The sequence below is a fragment of the Psammomys obesus genome, unplaced genomic scaffold, assembly GCF_907164565.1.
Source record: "Psammomys obesus unplaced genomic scaffold, mPsaObe1.curated_primary_1811, whole genome shotgun sequence".
Taxonomy (NCBI): Eukaryota; Metazoa; Chordata; class Mammalia; order Rodentia; family Muridae; genus Psammomys; species Psammomys obesus.
The window spans coordinates 30,631,812-30,654,050 of record NW_026585895.1 but is presented as its reverse complement, the minus strand read 5'-3'; the positions used below and the strand labels follow the sequence as shown (position 1 = coordinate 30,654,050).

At 42.6% G+C, this 22,239-nt stretch overlaps 1 protein-coding gene across 1 annotated transcript in view; it reads right to left on the bottom strand.

The window, feature by feature from the left end:
- Neb (nebulin) overlaps positions 1–22,239 on the bottom strand; it is a 192,214-nt gene that overhangs the window by 147,297 nt on the left and 22,678 nt on the right. Inside the window, exons 11-32 of the mRNA XM_055600265.1 lie at positions 21,161–21,277; positions 19,568–19,672; positions 19,373–19,480; positions 19,165–19,269; positions 18,577–18,675; positions 17,514–17,618; positions 16,315–16,422; positions 16,125–16,238; positions 15,053–15,154; positions 14,846–14,953; positions 14,652–14,756; positions 13,459–13,557; positions 11,157–11,261; positions 9,927–10,034; positions 9,737–9,850; positions 6,685–6,882; positions 4,413–4,520; positions 3,518–3,616; positions 2,691–2,795; positions 2,504–2,611; positions 844–1,155; positions 556–762 (exon numbers count right to left, since the gene is read on the bottom strand). Coding sequence (XP_055456240.1) covers positions 556–762; positions 844–1,155; positions 2,504–2,611; positions 2,691–2,795; positions 3,518–3,616; positions 4,413–4,520; positions 6,685–6,882; positions 9,737–9,850; positions 9,927–10,034; positions 11,157–11,261; positions 13,459–13,557; positions 14,652–14,756; positions 14,846–14,953; positions 15,053–15,154; positions 16,125–16,238; positions 16,315–16,422; positions 17,514–17,618; positions 18,577–18,675; positions 19,165–19,269; positions 19,373–19,480; positions 19,568–19,672; positions 21,161–21,277 — 2,739 coding nt within the window. The remainder of the gene's footprint in view (positions 1–555; positions 763–843; positions 1,156–2,503; positions 2,612–2,690; positions 2,796–3,517; positions 3,617–4,412; positions 4,521–6,684; positions 6,883–9,736; positions 9,851–9,926; positions 10,035–11,156; positions 11,262–13,458; positions 13,558–14,651; positions 14,757–14,845; positions 14,954–15,052; positions 15,155–16,124; positions 16,239–16,314; positions 16,423–17,513; positions 17,619–18,576; positions 18,676–19,164; positions 19,270–19,372; positions 19,481–19,567; positions 19,673–21,160; positions 21,278–22,239) is intronic.

Here is a 22,239-nt window from a genome sequence, read left to right as displayed (position 1 = left end):
CTTATATCCATGTATGAATAGTAAATAGAATATTTTCAATGTATCCAATAAGAGAGTCTTTTAATGGCAGTTGAAAAGGAAGATTTTTTTTTTCCCTCCAAAGGATGGTTTTTAAAAAGTTAATGCCTAGGGAGATAAAAAAAAAAAAAAAACAAAAAAAACCTAAGCTAAATTTTTAATTTTCTTTTTATTTATTAAACAATTTAAAATTTATTCATTTCACGTGTATAAGTGTTTTGCTTGCATGTAAGTTTGTGCGCTGCATGCTTGGTGCCTGCAGAGGTCAGAAGGCAACGGAGTTATGGATAGTTGTGAGCCACCATGCGGCTGCTGGGAACCAAACCAGGTCCACCGCAAGAGCGGTCAGCGCTCTTAGACACTGAGCTGGCTCTCCAGGCCCCATAGTTTTAACGCTGAATCCACAGAACTCTTAAGTTAGAAATGAAAAGACACTGGCGTGAGAGTAAACACACTGAGCTGTACTTACCCTTAGCAGAGCCCCTGCTCACCAACACACACCCTTCCCTCCCCCCCCCCCCCCCCCGTTACACTTACGTCACTGACTTGCTGTGTGTTCTGCTTTGCCTGCACCATCACCGGGGAGTCCACGATGCTGGTGAACTTGAGCGTGTCTGGGTGCTGCCTGTATTTCTTTTCGCTCAGGGCATCGCCTGCCTTTTTAACTTTTTCTTGGTCAAGGCTGCCGATCGGTATCCAGCCAATGCCCTTCATCCAGGTGTTATAGTCTTCCTTGTAGGCATTCTACGGTGGGAGGGAAGAGGCTGAGGACCCAGGCCCGTTCGGGGAGCTACGGGCTGGCCCCCTGGGAACCACAGCACTTACGTCGCTCTGGATGTGCATCATGTTCTTGGACAGCTCCAGGTCCATGGCGTCCGGCAGGTAGGTATAGTGGTGGAGGGAGTGCTTGTAGTTGGTATTGCTGATCACATCCTGTGCCTTCTTCGCGGCCACGACATCGAACATGTCGTGGGGTGTGTTGTACTTGGTCTTTGTCTTTTCGTAGTCTTTTTTATACTCCCTGTCCGACTGTATCTTGGCCACGTTCATGTAGTGAACCAGTTTAGGGTCATCTTGGAGACTTTGGAATCCAACCATTTTCCCTTTGGCTTTTTCATAGTCTTTTTTGTAATGAATCTATTGGGAATGAAGGTGGGCATATTAAAAAAAAAAATGTGGCTTGGAAGATTTTACTGAGCAGTGAGGTCGTAATACGCACTTTTTGAGCTTCCTAGAAATTTCCAGGTGCCTGTAACAAAGGGATTGGTTCCAGGATTCCCCACCCCATATAGAAACCAAGCCCCACCCATACTCTAGTCCCTTCTATGAACCATGGTACTTGCATATAACCTACGCACACTTTCATGTATACTTCAAGCCATATCCAGATTAATTATAACATCTAGCAATATTTATATGCTATAGAGATGGTTTTATGTCATTTTGTGGATGATGACAAAAAAGTCTGTACATGTTTAGTACAGATGTAATTTTAAAGATATTTTTCTTCAACAGGTATCTGTGGATATGAAATCTGAAGACATGATGGGCCAACTTCCTATGTGGTATGGTAAAGTGAGACATAATTTAGAAGCCACTTGGGTGTCTAGCTACTTCTGGCCACCCAAAGGTGCTTGGGATGCAGATGCTATCATAATTCATATCAGTGACAAACTGTTTCCTCCTCCATACATGCTGGTAAAAAATCATGAAACGAAGCATTTCACATTCTTTGCCAATTACTCTCTGTTGCCAGGGCCCTGGAATAGCTGAGGATTTGACAGCTGAAGACTCTTAACAATGGAAGAAATTTTCTGAGTCCTTGATTATTGAAAATGAAACTTAGAGTCAGTCATGAAGAACAGCATCTGGATCTTAATTATAAACAGAGGGGAACTGGGAATTCCTGGAGGACCTGCAGAGGATCCTGGAAAACCCAGAGCAGATAGGAGAAAACTCTGGAAGATCTGGGAACATGGAGTGGCTGGAGGAGCCACCTATGAAAAAGGAGGTCAGTGAGAAATTTCAGTTGAGAGGGCTTTTCAGAACAAGGGCATTGGGGTTTTGTTCTTTTCTTTTTTTATCGGTATTTCAATTTCATTGGTGTAATGAAAACTTTGTTTCAATCAAAAGTTGTACTTGGATTTCCTAGAAAAAAATAGATTTAATGCATGTAAAAGGGGAAGAGGAAATCACATAATAAATAAAGATTAGAGATTAAAATTATTCCATCTAGAAGCTATTAAAACTTGAATTTCTTCTCGGTTTCTAATCAAAGTAATAAGAGTTTCTGCAGAAATCTCCCCAGCGATTTTAAGTCTTGATGGGAACTCATGAGTAGATGATTATGCCAATTTTGCCTCTAAGAATACTAAGGTCTGTTAAGGGTACTCTCTGTCCAGACGAGTCAGGGACACCAATACAGGGTGACTTCCGGGTATCCTGTTAGGTCCCATGTTAGGCACGTGACCATGGCTGCACTTACGTCACTCGCAGCCTGCCGGGCAGCTTTGGCAGCTTTGATGGGAATGGCATCAATCCTCAGATCGTATCCCTTCTTGCTTAAGTCTTTCAGGTCGGCTTTGTACATACTCTGTAAGAAAGGCACCCCTTGAGTACGATCACAAGGCCGCGTTGGTAAAGGCTGAGCACGCAGGACAGCATGTACGCACCTCGCTGACGTTGTAGGCGTTCACCTTAGCCTGGATGAACTGTGGCAAGTCTGCCGGCAGGCTGTACTTGTGCAGAATCTCCTCCCCTTTGGCTTTGTAAGCGATCTAGGAGAGAAACCGTGTGTAAACAAAGTACGAAGGGACAGCTATAGACACCGGAAAATAAGCTCAATGTGGTTTGTATCTCACAAAGTAATGTTAAAGATATTCTCTGCACTGTCCCTACATTCATCCGCAAAAATAAATGTACATTTCAGGACACTTATGCAGTGGTATGGAGTCCTGTCTCTTTGCATGTTCACCACTGAACAAGATCTCTGAGCTAGACTAGGAGTTCCTGGTTCAAGGTAGGGGTGCCTGGAGGACCTCAACCCAGGGAGATGTTAACCTGCATCCAGAACAGGCTAGCAGGGAAGAACATACAATAATCTCTTTTAGACCTCACAGGAGAACCTAAAGAACTAATGGGTGGTTTTGAATCTCTATATATCTTAGTCCTGACTTCAAATACATTCTACAGAATATAGGTGTGACACAGCACCTATATTCATTCCTTTTGGTTTCCCTAAAGATAGCTGATAATTGTCCTTAAACTAAGCCCCTCTCCCCTCCCCTCCAGAGAGCCTTCCCTTGACGTTGACCGGACAGCTAGCACAGCGTGCACAATACTAACACTGTGACTAGGTGTGGGCGGCATCGTTGGACAGCAGGAATCTGCAGCTGCCCACAGGCGGCTCTTCAGATGGTAAAACAGCCACAGGTAACCAGCACATTTGAGTGCAGGTACCTTCACATCAGTTCCTAAAACACGCAAGGTGGACACTCACATCACTCCTCTGGGCTTGGTTAATCTTAGACTGCACTGTAATGGGAGCATCTTCAATCGAGGTAAACTTGAGCGTGTCTGGATGTTGGCGGTATTTTTTCTGTTTGGAAAATCGAAAAGAAAGATCAATGGTTACCTCTCACTGCAGGCTAACATCGAAAGCCTCAGAATTTGCTTTGGAGAGACGCACAGGGCTTTTCTCAGTTCTATGGTCCTGGAGTCCTGATCAGCTTGGATGAGAATGAATACGATACAGAACTCAATGTGCTAAAATTGGCGTCATCATGGTAGTCTGTGGAAGAGAGAGGTACATCTCTCTGCAAGCAAATCTGCGCTCCTTAAATTCCCTGCTTAAGGTATGAAAGAGGACCTTTCTGTTATGCTGAGTCCAGAAACACCAGAAAGGTATATGGAGAGTCATCAGAAGAACAAGCAAGAATATTTGAGTTGTCTTAAAAAAAACAGACAAACAAACAAAGCCTAAGGTCTAAATATTACATAGGCTTGGCTTCAATCTCAGTGAATATCTAAGGATGGTCTTGAACTCCTGATCCTCCTGCATCCACATCCTGAATACTATAGTTCCTTTACAGGACCCTAACAACTTCATCAGCACCTGGGGTAGAGAAGTTTCCTGGTGGTAGTGGGTCCACAATTGTGTAAATTACATTTAAAATAGGTAAATTTTACATTATGCAAATAAAGTTGTTCAACTATATTTGAATGCTTTACATGACAGTTTGGATACTATAAAGGGGTATGAATATCTTTCTGAACTATTTGTACTTAAATTTTTTTTTTCAGTGGCAATGACCAGAAAATGAAGTAGAAAAAGTGCTTCTTATGACTTTGCATTTTATTAAGACTCAGTGCCCTGTAACACACGGTGGCCATACCTCGTTCAGAATGTCTGAGGCTCTCTTTGCCTTTTCCATCTCCAAAGAGCCAAAGGGCACCCAGCCACAGCCCTTCATCCAGCCATTGTAGTCAGCTTTGTATTCCACCTACAACAAAAGAGAAGTCACGTCTTTCTTCGTTGTCATTATTACACCATGGACATTTTACTCAGTGTTTTAGCATTATTTTGAGCAGGTATGTTGTCCACACATGCACGTTTCTTTGGTGACTGTCTGGGACACTTGGATTCTTGCTTTCTAATGGCCACGTCCTCCCTTTCCCTCTTGGGAGCAGCTTAACGAAAAAGTGTGGAATTCTGATTCTAAGCCCCGAAAATGCTTGATTCCAAATGATTTTTCAAAGAATAAATACAGAAATTACATTGGGATGATTGGCTGTAGAGGTTTGCTCCTTGGAACCATTAGTGTGGAATATATCTCGGTGGCCAATTTAGACCTGAATTGATGGCCCATGTAAAGGTATATGATCTTGGTCATTTCTAATAAGGTTCGATGGTCGTTATTTGTCAAAGCTTTGGCATACATTGTCCTTCATGTATAATGACCATCTTAGGGTTTCTGCATTGGCCAACAAAACATTTGGAAATACTTCTACTTGTCAGTTTACTTAATCAGGCAGTTATTATTTGGAATTGATATCATGTGGGGACAGTTATCAGATGCCACTAAAATAATGACCACTTCTAGTCATCTGACTATAGATGACACCCCAAAATTATCTCAAGAAATACACTTAAAATTGTTGTTCTTTATAGTGGATTTTTTAAAAAGTGGAGTAGGAAAACACACACATACACACACACACACACACACACACATGAAATCAACCCTGCCTCTGAGAAACTTCTTCTAATAGAACTATGATGAAGACACATAGAAAAATTAAGCAATTAAGAAATAAGATATGCATTCAGTAGAACTGCCTTTGGTAGTATATGTACCTAACAAAATAAAATTATTACTCTGTCTTATGGTAATCTAATAGAAATTCCTGCCTGGAAACTGTCGGATTACTTGGAAAGGAGAATGAGTTAAAGTTTTACTCAAGTGGGCTGAGTTCATGGTGCTCAATTTGAGGTTAAAGCCCTTTCCTCTTATCTTGGGAAGGCAAACACTTGGATTAACTCCCTTAAGGGACGATCACTTGCAGCTCTCAAAGGTCATACCACAGGAAGAAGTTCTTTTATTCCCTACCTGCGAGATTTGTGTTTGAATTTCTACCTGCAAATGCTTGTTCCTGCAGACATGTCTAACTGCAATGGAAATTGCCTTTGGTGAGCAGGAGGCTCAGAGACCAGCCTCAGATGTCATACTGTTACCTGACCTATGAAACTGAACTTCATAAAGCATTGAACTTGAGTTCCGCCTGGATGAAATCAAGCTGAGTGTTCCTTGTCTCTCCAAATGCTTGCTTGGTCCTTTGCTGGGTTAATATTTCCATGACAGTATGGGTGTAAGTTATTCAGTCATTGGAAAAAATAATTTCTCAGAAAACTAAAAGATCTAACTGTTTGACTTCTGGGATATATAATCAAAAGAACTGAAATCAGACATTGAAAGGACATTCAGTTACTCATGGTCATAGCAACACAATTTACAATAGCTAAAAGGTGAGAAGAACCTGAACACCTACCAACAGAAACCGGATACAAAAGATGTGGCATATAATTATAAAGGAATAGTGCTCAGCTTTAGAAAGGAAGACAATTCTGACAAAAGCTATGACAAGGGTAAACCTTGAGGGCATTATGCTAACTGAAAGGAAACCAGTTTCCAAAGACAGACACTGTCTTTGGATGCGTCTGTAGTAGCCAAACTTTCAGCAGTAGGTGGTTTCTGGGGGCGAGAAGAGAGGATGGAGAATCTATTGATTAACAGACAGAGCACTTGTCCTTCTGAGCTTGCTGGCCTTGCTGGCCCTCAGCATCCATCTAAATACTCAAAACAACTTTTGTTTTACTTCATTTTAACAGCCGAGGCCTCTTGGCTCAGCAAGGTTGGTATCTTTCCCACAAAGGAAATATTAACAGAGCCCATTCTTAGACATGTGTGCTATCCTGAGGACATACATTGCTAAGAACAGCAGGGGTCATTTCTGAGTACCTCCATGCTTCCTCAGAGACAAGGCAGACACAGAAGCTACAGGGACGGGGCGGGGCGGGGGAGGGGGAAGTACCAGTGACAAGGCCCCTGCTAGATCCTGTCCCATCTCACCTTCCAAAGAGGGGGAGGAGAAAAGCTTGCTACTCACATCACTCTGCAGAGCGTAAGCCTTCTTGGCGAGGTCCACGTTGATGCTGTCAGGCGGGTAGCTGTAGTTGTGCAAGATGTGTTTATAGTCCACATCACTGGCGATGGCCTGAGATTTCTTAGCCTGGGTGACTTGGATCATATCAAGAGGGGCTGTGTAGATGGTTTTTGACTTTTCATAGTCTTTGCGGTATTCGCGCTGTAAGAAGAGACTGTTTAGTTCCATGTATCCATAATTGGGTTCTCAGAAAATGAAAGACACTTAGAGAAACAAATGCAAGCCTTCGGGTAATTTATTTTGCCCAAAATTTGTTCCTATGACTTGTATCACTGAATTCCTCTAGAAAACGAGACATGGGCAGTTATCTTTTGATTTTTGAGACAGAAGAGGGGGGAATGGGTAATCTATTGCTTGTGTGGCTCTGGCCACCTGGTACTATCGATTGAAGCCCAAGCTGGACTCAAACTTACGGCAATCCTCCTGCCTCAGCCTCCTGAGTGCTGATGTTGATTATAAGCATGAACTACCATACCAGCTTCCAAAGCTTTTCAACCACAGAACAGCTATCAGTAAGTTTAGGGAACTTTGTCTGCCTTCTAATATTCTATGGGTTGTTATTTTTTGGGAATACATTTATTAGTTATAAAGTCCAAGTGCTGGCTGATGGATGGGAAAACTCAGAAACTTCCAGTGGCATGCATACACATGTGTAAAGCCTGTCCCATCAGAAAGGAATGAATGAGGTGGTGCTGGAACAGCAGTTGGGGGAAAGTGATTTGCTGAATTGTTTTGACACTTGTGCTTATGTTCTCAGCATCTGACACATATCGGTGTCTATAAAACAATGTCAAAACACACAGAAATACTTGTACACTCATGTTTATTGCTGCACAATTCATAATAGCCAGAAAATGCAACTGACCCAGCTGCCTATCAGTAGTCAAATGGATACATAAAAATGTGGTTCATCCATACAATGGAATTTCATGTTGCCATAAATAAAAATGAAATTAGGACATTTGGAGAAAAATGAATGCAAGCAGAAATCACTATCTTAAGTGAAAAAGGCAGACTCAGAAAGACAAACCCTATGTTTTGTCTTCTATGGGTGGAGCCTAAATTTAGACTTGTGTGTGTTTATATGTATAGGTTTCTAGGTCACAAACTACAAAGCAGGAGAGAAAGAAAAAGCTCCTAATGAGATGGGAAACAGAGAGGGTAATGGAATACGTATGATAAGAAAGCCCGGAAGAAAGAAGGGAACTAGCCAGAAGGGGTGGGGGAACGTGAGGGAAGGCAGTGGTGAGGTGACTTAGGGAAAGCTAAGTCTAATGACACAAGTCATGTGTGTGCAGATGCCATGATGGACACAATCAAATTACTTTGTATGCTATCCTAAAAAAATACATTTTAAAATGTTGTCAAAGGTGCCAATGGCTTTAAGAAAAAGCTTCCTTGGATGCTGAGACTCACAGCCAAACTTTGGGCAGAACACAAGGAGTGTTCTGGAAGAGTGGGGGAATAGAAGGACCTGGAGGGGACAGGAGCTCCACAAGGAGACCAACAAAGCCAACAAATATGGGCCCAGGGGAACGCTGCAGAGAGTGTTGCACCAACCAAGGACCATGCATGGAGAGGACATAAGGCCCCCTGCTCAGATGTAACCCATGGCAGCTCAGTCTCCATGTGGGTACCTTAGTAAAGGGAGCAGGGGCTATCTCTGACATAGACTCTATTGCCTGCTCCTCAATCACTTTTCCCCAGTTGGGCAGCCTTGCCAAGCCACAGAGGAAGAGGATGCAGCCAGTACTGATGGGACATAATAAGCTGGGGTCAGTTGGTAGGAGAGAACTCCCCCTTTCTGAGAACTAGGGAAAGGGGAGAAAGAGGGAGGGAGAGTGGGACTGGGATGAGACCTGGCCTGTGACCAGTGAATACATTAAAAAAAATAAATTTAAATTAAAATAGAAAAGAAAAGAAAGTTTCCTTGCTCTATACAGCTTAGCATCAGCCTGGGCATCATGTGAGAACGACTCACTGATAATGTCTTTCAGTTGCCAGTGTTAATCAGTTGATAATAATTCATCAGTTTATGTTGTGCCTAGTGGTCTAATGCTTTCAAGGACAGGATGAAAAAATAACCAGAACACACAAATAAAAACAAAGAATGCTTGAGCTTTCTGTGGTATCGGTGTGGAGTTAGCTACAGCCTCTGAGCCTGAGAAGGCATAGGGAAACGGTGGATGTGCATGAGCACCGTGTAAAGCTCACAAAATGATTAAAGAAAGCTCATGCAGATCACTGTGTGAACACATGGCTAGAACAAGCAAATGATACCCGCATCTTCCTTCTTCTCCATGGAAACGGGTGCTTGTGAGCTATGCTGAGCACTGCAGCCATTCTTAAAATATCTTCTAAGCAGTATGTACCGTAATTGGCAGTAGCAGATGTTTGCCTCTCTATCGTAAAAATTATACCCAGAAAAGGACAGGTGATCCATGGATCACCTTTAGGGAATCAATTAATCCCTGAAAACCAGGAAGTAAGTATGATGAAGAAAATATTCTACAAAGGTGGTTTATATTTTTAAAAAATCATACTTTTATAAAGGCCTATCATCAATGGAATATTTTTTTAAGGTAGAGACCACTACCAATTATTAAAATCAATATAAAGTATTGATAGCCATACTTGATTTTATATTGGAAGTTCATTAGTTTCTCCTAAAGACAGTTTCAAAACTAACTAAAAAGCTATTTCTCAATTAGATTAAAACAGCTTGTGATCTTTTCTAGAAGGTTTCAGAGCAAAACTGATGCCCTGTTGGATATGAATGCAGTCTTCAAAGGACAATGGATGTCACCCACCATCAGTAATTTCTTTCCTTAAACGGGAGCCATGTAAGAGCCAGGGTACACTCTGCCTCCAAAGCTCTCAGCAGATTTTTAAGAATTGAGGAGAGCCTGTGGGCACAAAACCCTCCAACTGAAATCTGTCTACTCTCTGAAACATGGTCAGTGAAAACCATCCTGAAAATAGGGCAGACACTCACATCGCTCTGGTTTTTGGCTGTCTTCAGGGAGTGCAGCATCTTGGGGTCATCGTTGATGCTGAGGGCACCGATCATCTTGCCTTTGCTCTTCTCATAGTCTTTCTTGTACATCACCTGCAAGGACACCACACATGCTAACTGCTCAGCAGGGACATCCCAGGCCAGCAGCCCAGCCCAGGGCCATACTCACATCACTGGCATTCCTGCTGTTGGCTTTGGCTGCCAGCAGGGGGATGGCATCCACCTTGATGTCAAACTTCTTAGCTTTGCTCTTCTCCCAGTCGTGCTTGTAGACATTCTAGGAAAGTTTCACAAAAGAAATCATTATTTAAAAAATAAGAGATTGAAAACAGATTAATCCAGCAAATATAAAAAAATTGAAAATTTTATCTGTAAACTTATTTATCTATGAGTAATTTATTAACCAAAACAGTAGCACAACTATTGATTCTTCTATTATATAATTTCTTTTATTCCATTAAAAATATAAATAGTATACTTGGTTTTAATAGTTTTAAAATCTTCCAAAGAGTCATGTGCATATCACAATTATATAATAAACAGCCACAGAGAAAATGTAAAAATGGAAATCTACATGGAAGACATTTCCAAAATTCTAGAGATCAAAGGGATAAACAAGAAAATGCTTCTGATTATAACAGAGGCCATGGAAATTATATCTGCTAATGAAGTAGGCCCCTAGAGTATGTGAGAGCCTACCACAGAGGGTCTTTCAAAGGCTCTACCCAGCAAGGTTATCAAAGCAGATGCTGAGATTCATAGCCAAACTTTGGGCAGAGTGCAGGGAATCATATGAAAGAAGAGGGAGATAGAAAGACCTGGAAGGAACAGGAGCTCTACAAGGAGAGCAACAGAACCAAGAAATCTGGGCCCAGGGTTCTTTTCTGAGACTGATACTCCAACTATTGACCATGCATGGAGATAACCTAGAACTCCTGCTCAGATGTAGCCCATGGCAGCTCAGTCTCCAAATGGGTTCCCTAGTAAGGGGAACAGGGGCTGTCTCTGACATGAACTCAGTGGCTGGCTCTTTTATCACCTCCCCCTGATGGGGAAGCAGCCTTACCAGGCCACAGAGGAAGGCAATGCAGCCAGTCCTGATGATACCTGAGAGGCTAGGGTCACAAGGAAGGGGAGGAAGACCTCCCCTATCAGTGGACTTGGGGAGAGGCATGGGAGGAGAAGAGAGAGGGAGGGTGAAATTGGGAGGAGAGGGAGGAAGGGCACCACAGCTGGGATACAAAGTGAACAAACTATAATTAATAAAAAATAACTAAAGTAAAAAAAAAATCCCCACTTCCATTTCCACAGCCAACTGCACTGAGTCTAACTGTGCCCTTAGACAGATGCACACATTCCTCTTTTCTCACATGAGGGATACGTGAGGTGCCTTACTTACATCGCTCAGGTTATAAGCATTGACTCTGTGCTGGATGAACTCCGGTGCATCTGCTGGCACGTTGCACTTGAATTTCTCACCTTCGTGCTTTGCTTTGTAATTCAGCTGAAATGGGGGTGGGGAGGCAGGGAGGGAGAATATACATTGACGTGGGCTGACTGTGTACCCTAAGTTTCACCTAATCCCTTAAAGTCACATTGGTGGTATTTGACAGGAGGCACCTTTCAAAGGTGATTGGCTTATAAGAGCTCTGCCCTCACAGGCCGATTCATCCTCAGGAGTGGCTTCATTATAAAACTGAGCTCTGAGGAGGGCTTGATCCCTGTCTCCCTAAGCAATACCTTCTCCATGTTATATGGTTCAACAAGGAGTCCCGGAGCTGGCTCCAAGCTCTTAGACACCCTAACCTTTGGAACTATACATTAAATAAACCTCTATTCTTCTTGAGGCATAAAGAGACAGTTTTATAAATAGTGTCTTCCTAGGTAGCCCAGGCAAGATCCTCCTGCTTCAGCTTCCCAAGTGCTGAGGTTTCAATCAAGGGCCAATATGTCTGGTAAACCTCTATTCTTTATAATAATTACTTGGCTTCAGGTATCTTTTTTTCTTTTTTCAGCACAGAAAATGGACTTAGCAGATGTCCAAACAGTTTGAAGTAGGAACTCCCTTGAATTTACGTTAAGACAGTATTGGTGTCTTTTTAGGAAAAGTGCTTCAAGGGGTCATTTAATCTTGTCCATGTCTCATTCCCTCTCCCGCAAGGATTATAGGACAACTGGGTTTCACTTTGCCACTTTGCCACTACACTACAGACAAGGTTAGCACACACCTCATCTCTGTCACTAGACTGGGCCTGAAGGGCACGAAAACCTCAAGTTTTACAAGTCTTAATTAGAGCAGTAACGAGACCAGTAATAATTGCCAGTAACATTTTAATACCGTTATAAAGTCCCGCCACACCGTCTCTGCTTTAGGCTTTCCTTAACTAACCCTCCACAGTGCCCCTCCAATCACTCTTCTCACTGGCATCCTAGCTTAGTATTTTTTTGTTTTTGTTTTCTATGTGGCCTTGGCTGTCATGGACTCCCTTTGTAGACCAGGCTAGCTTGGAACTCACAACACTCCACCTGGCCTGCTTCTGCCTCACTGAATGCTGGGATTACAGGCATGTGCCACTGTGCCTGGCTCTATCTTAGTATTTTCCCTCTCTTCTCTTTCCTTCCTTTGATGTCTCCCATGACTCTTACACTCTCTCAAGTTCCTGGCCTCCTCTTCTTCAATTGTTACATTAAATACACACAGGCACACACGCATAAATATATAAATCTGACCTGCTGAGTTCCAATCAGTGCTGCTTATGGAGATGATTATTTCAGAGCTGACCACTTGGTTCTGGATAATCAACTAGGGGCTCCTCCCTGTGGGAAGACTCTCCCACTCTGAGCATCCCTTCGATGCCTTTAGTTCTTTGTCTCTGGGGTGGGGTTCTATTAGATTTCCACCCTCCAATTAGCATATCTGTTGGTGTCACTGTTCAGATCTTGTTTAGCTAGCCATACTGTTGAGGTGTCATGAGTGAAGTTTGCCTGTAATTTCTAGGTGACACAGTCTTACAGATTTCATGGTCCTCTGGCTCTCAACATGAGATGTAGCAATTGGGCTATTTTTAATTTTAAAATGCTTTAGACTATGTCTTAAAATTTTACGTGTGTGTGTGTGTGCGTGCGTGCATGCATGCAAAGATATGTTGTGACAGGTATGGAGGTCACAGGACAATTTTTTGGGAGTCAGTTCTCTGTTTCTGTCATGTGAAAGGAGATCAGGGATCAAGGGCAGGTCATCGGACTGAGTGGCAAGCATCTGAGCCATCTCAGCAGCCCCACATTTTAATTCCTGCTTGTTACTGCCTAGAGTAACACCTTGTTGTAAGCCTCACTACTCTCTCTCTCTGCAAAGTTTTCATGACACTATGAGAATAGGAATGCCTCCTGATTTGCCTGCCAAATGGATGCCCGTGCTGCTACTCTTAAGTGGCATAAAGTTCTAGTGTGCTTGGGACACATTTTAATAAGTAAGGCAATCCTATGAAAAATCAGTGAGTTGTTAAAAAAACATTAGTTACTGCTTTGCCAGGTAGCAATCTGCCATGGGCCACAATTCAACCTAGCAGCTTCATTTTCGTTTTAATGAACAAAATCTGAAACATGGCATTAATGGCTTGACAGATGAGTCCTTGATAACGCTGAGCTTTTCAATCAGCCACACTCGAATCACTTAGTCCAGTGTGAGTCAGGACACTTACATCACTGAGCTGCTTGGTGTTGAGCTGGGCTTGCAAAAGCACAGGGGTGTCCGTGACTGCTGTGAATTTCGTCTTGTCGGGATGCACTTTGTAGGTGTGCTGGAAGAGAAGAGAGCCCCGCTGACATTTCACACTGTACTCTTCCATTTTTGTTCATGCCACAGCAACGCAGGGAAGTTTATACCCAAAACTTTGCTTTCTTTAGGCCTAAAATGTTGATTCAGTGCTCCTTCCTCCTCTTTTCTATTCCCCTTTCCCTCCTTTCACCTCTCCCTCCTCCTCCCCATAGAGGTGTAGTTTTTTTTTTTGTTTTATTTTGTTTTTTACTAAAACACAATTGCATTATTTCCCTCCATTTCTTTCTCCTACCTCACTCTTCCACTCTGTCTTTCTCCCGCTCCCTCCTGCTTTTTCTACACTCGATTTTAGCCAAAAGGCTGAGAAATCGAGTTTTCTGCTGTATCTAAGCCGCCCAGTCAGTCTTCAAGTGCTAACATGGCTCTGTACTGAAATGTGTGTTCATTCTGAGCTGTACTTTGAGTTATAAGCTCTGCACATTCCACCTTCCATCATCCTCATACCATCCTCCTCATCCCAGTCACCATTCTTTTCGACTCCTCTTTCTTGAGATTGTTCTTTCAGCTTTTCTGCCCTTGATCTTGGCATGGCAGAATGGTCCTGCCTTAGCTTGCCCTGGACCCCCAGTCTCTTCACATCACCCTGGTCTAACTCTGAATCACACCGTTAGATTAGATGTTTCTCCCTTGGTCCCACATGCTCCCTGTATCCTGCCTACTTCTTCCACTCCAATAGAACTTCCAGGAGAGCAGGTCATCTTGTCTCCAGTCCCCAGCACTATAGACAGTGTCAGGCTCATGCAAGCCCCTGCTGTCACTCTGTTGAACAATGAACGCCCTGATTATGACAAACTTAAGATAGTCTCCTTTCGCCCTGAGTTTCTACCTAAACAGCCTAATGAAAATAAAGACATAAAACCTGAAAGAATGTCACAGCCAATGGACTTCTTCCTAGTAATTTTTTTTGTTCCCCAATCTCACCCCCAAAGCCAAATTTAAATAAAAAAATCTCGTCCTGTCCCCCTAGGTGATAACACTTAAAGTCCCGTTCAAGGTTCCACTAGATGTCTCAAGCATCCCACAGCCCATCTGGAAGGCCCAGGGCAGCTGGCTTACATCTTTACACTGGTCCAGCTTCTTGATAGCTTCATATTCTTGAGTTATCGTCTGAGGGAAATAGCACTTCCCCTTATCTTCTTCATATTCTGCTTTGTAACTCTTCTGAAATGTACAAGAACAAAACCAAATCAGGATGCCTGCTGCTCCAAACAATGTCCCTGCAAGGCCAGGGTAACTGGATTCAAACTTACGTCACTGTTTTGAGCCGACACTTTCATGCAGTGTGTATGGTAAGGGTCCTCAAAGCTGCCTACATAGTGACCCAACATATTCTTTACATATGAATCTTTGTATTTGGCCTAATGAAAAAACACACACACATATACTTTGAGTTAATAGTGACTTTTCAGTAGGTAGGAAAAACCTCCCACCCAAGAAGTGGGCGTGGCCTCGCGAACCTCACTGAAGTTCTTCAGGAGGGTGTCCAGTTGATACTTAGGAGTCTCACAGTAATTCATACTCTTGGCCTTTGTCTTCTCATAGTTTTCTCTGTAGAGTCTCTGTCAAAGGAGAAAAAAAGAGAAAAATATATCACACACACTAACAGCCATCTCTCTTATTACCAGGCCTGAAGTAGCGGAACAGAATTAATGTGTTTTTCCACTCGTTTTCCACCATGCAGAAGGGATGCTCTTAAGGCTCATGTCTTGTATGATCTCACCTACTAATGACAGCAAGTGTTCACATTACCCATCCCATTGTTGCTCAGATTGAAAGAAAGCACACAAATGGCTTTGAAATAACCACTCCATTTGCATGCGGTTTGAAGGATGTGGATTGCTTCAAAGGTTGGAGTAAAATGAGGCCTAAGCCTTAAGAAGGGCTGGAGGACACAGGCAGACCCACGGAAGCCAAGAGCTCACCGCCTGGTGCACACACATTTCATCATGCCCCCAGAAGTCAGCTTTTGTCTGTGGACCTTATATTTTCTTTATAGTGGCTGCCCATGACTTGTAGTTTTAAAGGTTTCTAATCTTTTACTGAGCTTATCTATTACTCTTCTCTCCACGCTCTCTTTTTGATAAAATTCTTAAACTGAAACACCTTGCTTCTCTGTTTATGTTTCATCTAGATTCTCTCAGCTGCTCTTGTCACCTCCTGCTTTTAGTTTTCTGCACATCTTTGCGAACACCTTCCTTCCGGACGCTGAGTGAGTGCACACACACACAGATACTAGGAGCACTGTGTGCACTAACATATTTAGCCAATTTCTGGAAAATAAACAACAACAACAGTCTTTTTAGGGTTTGTTTCCTCCTTATGAAGCAAAGGCATAGAGAAGATTAAAGAAACGATCTTCCCAGTGAAGACTGACATCACAAAGAGTGAGTCTCTGCTGACCATAGCCTCTACACGTTTAATTTGCCATGGGAACCTGAGATTTGAGTGTAGGCTGACATCCAACCGAAGGTTACATTAATTAGTGGAGATACCCACATCAAATCAAAGTTGTTTGTCAAAGACACTCACGTCGCTCTGGTTTTTGGCTGTCTTCAGGGAGTGCAGCATCTTGGGGTCATCGTTGATGCTGAGGGCACCGATCATCTTGCCTTTGCTCTTCTCATAGTCTTTCTTGTACATCACCTGCAAGGACACCACACATGCTAACTGCTCGGCAGGGACATCCCAGGCCAGCAGCCCAGCCCAGGGCCACACTCACATCACTGGCATTCCTGCTGTTGGCTTTGGCTGCCAGCAGGGGGATGGCATCCACCTTGATGTCAAACTTCTTAGCTTTGCTCTTCTCCCAGTCGTGCTTGTAGACATTCTGGAAAAGGAATCAGTAGATGTGAATGGTAACTTATCATTTTATTCTTCTTGGGGGAGAATGGGGGGAGGGAGAGGTTCAAGACAGGGTTTCTCCGTGTAGCCTTGGCTGTCCTGGAACTTACTCTGTAGACTAGGCTGGCCTTGAACTTAGAAATAACTGCCTCTGCCCCAGAGTGCTGGGATTAAAGGCATGAGCCATCACCACCCGGCTATCATTTTATTCTTAACAGTAAGTAAATGGCTCCTGTTCATTCTCTAGGAAATTGTGCAGATTTGAGGTAATTCTCCTCAAGCTGGAGCTTCTAGTTCTAAGACTAGGCTTTTTTGTTCTCTATCAGAATATTTCATTAGCTCAGTTCCAGTGGCCACGCTAATATCTGAGTCCTCAGGCAGGGTGTGGTACAGTACAATTGCAGTTAGCCTACTGTCTCTGCTTATAGGCATCACTTTTGCCTTCTAAATCCACTCAGAGGTCATTTCACAAATCAATCTATTGCCCACTGATGCTAGATAATCACAGTACTTGTTTTGGGAATTGATGAAGAAGGTAAGACACTCTTCTCCCCAGGGTAATTTAACTTTTCTATAAAATTAAATTTGGAAGTGGAAAGCTGGCAATGGATTCATGGCTTTCTGCCCTTTAGAGCCTCTGTATTATCACTAGCATAAGCTTTCTTACAGGTAGAAATAAGTCTAATTTGTTTAAAAAGGGTCACTGTAGGCCTGGGGAATAAAGGGAATCATTTCTAAAAAAGATTATATCCTAGGAAAATTGAATTACAGTATAGTATACATAAATGCTGCTAACAGCTCTAACATTGAAGATTTGCCCTGAAATAGACGTGCACAGTGACATTTTAGAGGTTGGTTAGAACATATCAAGGCTATGTAACAACTGAATGAAGCTACTTACAAGACAACTACACAGAGACAGTAGGGTTTACAAGGTAAATTTAAAGTCACATTGGCAAAAATGCAGAAACATAACACCGAGGTTAAGGGTTCTCCCTAGCCTCCACATTGAAGTAGTCAGTGAATCTCAATGAAGCAACTCAGAACGAGAGGCATAGCAGTACGTGAAGTACTCACGTCACTCAGGTTATAGGCGTTCACTCTGTGCTGAATAAAGGCAGGAGCATCTGGAGGTATATGACACTTGAATTTCTCACTTTCGTGTTTGGCTTTGTAATTTAGCTAAAGATGGGGAAACAGGACATGGGGCAGAGAGAGGACCATTAAGTTTAGAAGAAAAAGATTTACTGAATTAAAAAAAAAACACAACAACAAACCTCCTTCAAACAGCTAGCAAAGATCACAAGAGCAAGAGCTTAGGAAAGTCACTCTGCACTGTTGAACCTGTGTACTGGACCCTTGTCATTGGTCACCCTATCCATCACCATGGTAGGTGACAGAATGAGGAAGCTCTCCATGCACATTCCTCTCCATGTCTCTCACAAAGGGCCCAGTAAGTTCAGAGGTGCTGTCCTGGCTTCCTTTGCATCGCTGATGTCACTTACTGGAGATCCCTTCACAAGTGTCACCTTGCATGTTTCATGCTTATTGATACTGCAGTTGAAGCGGTCACTTCTGGCCAGAAAGACACTGAGTCCCATTAAAACTTATCTCTAGGCTTTCGTTTTCTACAAAGTTATTTGGCAGAGAAAACTATGTCACATATCTGATCTGGGCCACGGTCTGTATACTCTGAACACATCTTCGATTGTGTTAATTTTTCAAATCATCTACAAATAATGTCAGAGAAAAAGAGGCACAGAAAGAGTGTGACTTGGCTACCCTGTCACAAGAAGCGGGGATGTAAATCTAAATTTGTCTGAATCTAGAATTCGTGTTCTTTTCAGTTCTTTAAGCTACACTGGTTTCCTTGAATGAACAACTTCACTAAGTGTTGTCTACTTGAAAAGATTCAATCTAACAAACACCTACTAAAATTTAAAGGTTTTCCAATAAATGCAATAAAATAAGAAGTTAGGGTTTTATGGGCTGAGAAGGGAATGATAGAACATTTACCCAGGATGAACAAGGCTTGGGGTTTGATCCCAGAATGGCAAAATGGAACAAACTGAACTTCTGTGTGGATTTATGGAATGTCTCCCCACCCCTATAACTGGATACCTAGATACTTAGAACTTACGTCACTCAGCTGTTTGGAATTGACCTGAGCCTGCACCAGAACCGGAGAGTCCGTAACTTGAGTGAACTTTGTCTTCTCTGGGTGGGCTTTGTAGGTGTGCTGTGAGGGAACAAAGGGATCTGGTTTAGTAGTGTCCGTGAAATCCAAGGATTTCTTGCCTAGGAGCCAAGAAAAAGCCTTTCGCACCCGCACCCCAAGGAAACAGCTGGCTAATCAAACATTTATTGGTTTTGTTTTTAGCTGGGTTGCAGTTTGTTAGAAAGATGCTCATCTGTGAATATGGGGCATTTCCCCCATGACCTCAGATTCCTGCCCACTCCTCACAGCAATGAGCTAGAATTAGCCCTTGAGGCATAGGATGCCAGCAGGAAAAGAAGTGTCCTGTCTACACTGTCTACAAAATAGATGTTGTTTCTTACAAGTTCCTTGCTTAAACACAATTGTCAAGTGGTCAACATTCTAAATGGATCTTGGCCTCGAAATGCCACCAAGGGCAGCAACGACTGGGTCAATGTCCTTGAAATGGGAAGGATCTGGTGTGTAGGAGGAGGGCTGGCTATCTATCACAGGCTCACTCTGTGAACATACATCTTTACACTGATCCAGTTTCTTGATTGCTTCATATTCCTGGGTAATGGTCTGGGGGAAGAAGCCTTTGCCTCTGTCCTCTTCATACTCCGATTTGTAGTTTTTCTGAAGGGGGAAAAAAAACAGACGTAAGGATCAAATCTTTATTTTACGCCTTCATTCAACAAAGTCCCCTTTAGAAAGCGAAAACAATGGTCTAAGGACTTACGTCACTATTTTGGGCTGTCACTTTCATACAGTGTGTATAATATGGGTCCTCAAAGCTGCCTACGTAGTGTCCCAAAATATTCTTTAGGTAGGAATCTTTATATTTAGTCTGAAAGATAAAATGTACTTCATTTGTTAATTGATTAGTGGCTTGTTAAGAGAGCCATTGAAACAGAGTGACAGCACGATCACTTACGTCACTGCTGAAGTTCTGCAGTACTGTGTCAAGCTGAAACTTGGGGGTGTCGCAGTAATTTATGCTCTTTGCTTTTGTCTTTTCGTAGTTCTCCTTGTAGAGTTTCTGCCAGAGTAGGGGAGAAACAGTTAAAATAGACCCTGTCACTCCCACGCTGATTACAACACTCATATTTTCCAACAGCAAACAAAAGAAGAAGGAAGGACACCACTTGTCAACGATCTTAGAAACTGACAATCAAACACAGGGCGCCGTGGTATTATTAGCAATGATTGTAAAGCCAGAAATTTTACATTTTCAAAAACTTAGGAATCCAGCATGCTACCCTTTAGCTGAGCCTTGGTGGCCAGACTGTGTCTCCGAGCTGCTCTTGTTCTCTCAGCACATGAATCCTCTCACTGACTACGCCCCAGTCACACAGAGGCCATGGTAACAGCAGTCTATTTAGCCTCGCTGCTTTTCAAATAAACATTCATGAAAAGGGTCATTGTAAAAAAAAAAAATACACAATGAGCCTTAAAAAAATAAGACCCAGATGAGAATTTGAAGCATGGGTTATCTCTAACTCTCCTTCACTGCTAGAATTTTATTTAGCCTTAAAAATATATATATACATATATATGTGTGTGTTTATATATACATATATATGTATATATGTATGTATATACATATATATGTGTATATGTATACACACACACACACACAAACACACACACACACATACACACATAAATCAATCAGTTATTGGTTTCAAGTGCCTGGCTGAGAAAGCAGACTGTCACCACTTTTTCATGTTGCAGTTTCAAAATTCCAGAGATCCTATTCTTTTGTAATACGTTCACATTTCTGTTGCTAGCAATGGAAGAAGATTGGACTCTGAGCAGGTTTGTTTGATAAGCAAGCCCTTCATTTGGAAAGCAGACGCATTTTGTGTTGAGGTCCCAGCAGAGTGGTTTGGATAGACAGATGGAGACCCTATTTCTTGTGCTCCCATTCCCCAGCCACGTGTACACATTCCCTACCATGCTGACTTAGTGCAGGGGGAGAGAAATGGTGAGAACTATGTAAAATCTTTGAATCTTGGGGAAAGCTTCATATATTCTGTCCATAAAAACAACAACAACAACACCTCAAATGATTGCACATTTCACCTGCATATGTTTGTTGTATATGTGTTTAGTGTTTAGTGTGTGTGTGTGTGTGTGTGTGTGTGTGTGTGTGTGTGTGTATGAGTTAGTTAAGTTGGTAAACTGATCTTGGACCTTTAGTCTTCTAATATGAGGTTCTGGCTTATTTATCTTATGTCGAGTCTAACAGCTTACTCGGTCTCTTAAGAGGCAGATGGGAGGATCTTCCAAGTTTGGTGTCTGCAGGATCCCTGCCCTCTGAACCCACTCCACCAGCTGCAGACATGGGGCATGCTATGTCAGAGACACTTAGCCTTCTACAGCTAGTCATCTCTGCTCTGACTCCTCCTCCATAAGCTTACAACATTAGCAAAGCTAGACGGGCAGACAGGTGTCACACAAGGAGGCAGACTCTGTCACTCGCGACCTTAAGGTTTACAAAACATTCGTGAAGACAGTGACTTACATCACTGAGGACGTTTCCTGCTGCCTTCAGCTGCCTCAGAAGTGGGTTCTCTGAAGCAGGAAGTACATTATAGTCTGCTTTTCCTTTATTCTTTTCATAGTCTTCTTTGTATTTTACCTGTAGGATGAAATAAAATAGTAAGGTAACTCCGCTGGTTATTTTCGTCCTCGTCTCCATCCTAGCGATTATGACATGGTTCCACAAAACAATTTCCTCTTTAGAAAAATGGCAGCATGACATTTTCTAACCACAATACCCATAGAAGCTCATAGCAGCAGTGCAGAAGCTGCATGTATTTCCAGCAAGCTTTTTCTTTTAATTCATTTATTCATTCAAAAAAAAAAAAATCAGAGGGAGTTGATTATGTGCCTGGCTCTGGGAAAGATACAAAGAAAGAACATATGGTCTCTGTCCTAGAAAGGAGAAAGATGCATAAATATTGGGGCAAAGGAAGAAACACAAATAGTGACATCACACAGTGTTCCAGATGTTTGCTCCTGCAGAGCTGTCACTCAGCATTTAATTCCCAGCTGCTTTTCTGCCTATACATCTTAAAGACAAGAAGCTAGGAGCGTCATCAACTTCACTTTTATGCCTTTCCTATAACCATATATTGAGCAAGCACATATTTAATATACAGGCAGGACAAGAAGGAGCCAAGCGGGAAGATGGTGGCAACCTCAGATATCCTTTCCCTTCCCACCTTGTACTTTAAAGTTCAACCATGGCAGAAGTGGTAAGTTGGGGGCTGGGGAAATTGGGGAAAAAAAAACCCTCCAATTGGGAACATGCCCAGAGTGACCAGGGCGGCAAACTGACCCTGGTTCTGACCATGCCAGTCTAAGACTTTTATTTGGGTAGTGTCTTTATTGGGTAGTATAACCTAGATAATTCACCGCCTTCACAAACCTTACAAAACAAAGCCAGTCAGCTGGGGAGATGATGGCAGGTGATGTACAAATGGAAGCCAGGTGTACCAACCCTACTGCCTACCCAGACTACCACAGGGTCTACTCTATAGGCTCTGTAGGCATGGGAGACTTGCACAGCCTTTCCTCCTTGTGGAATTACAAACTCCC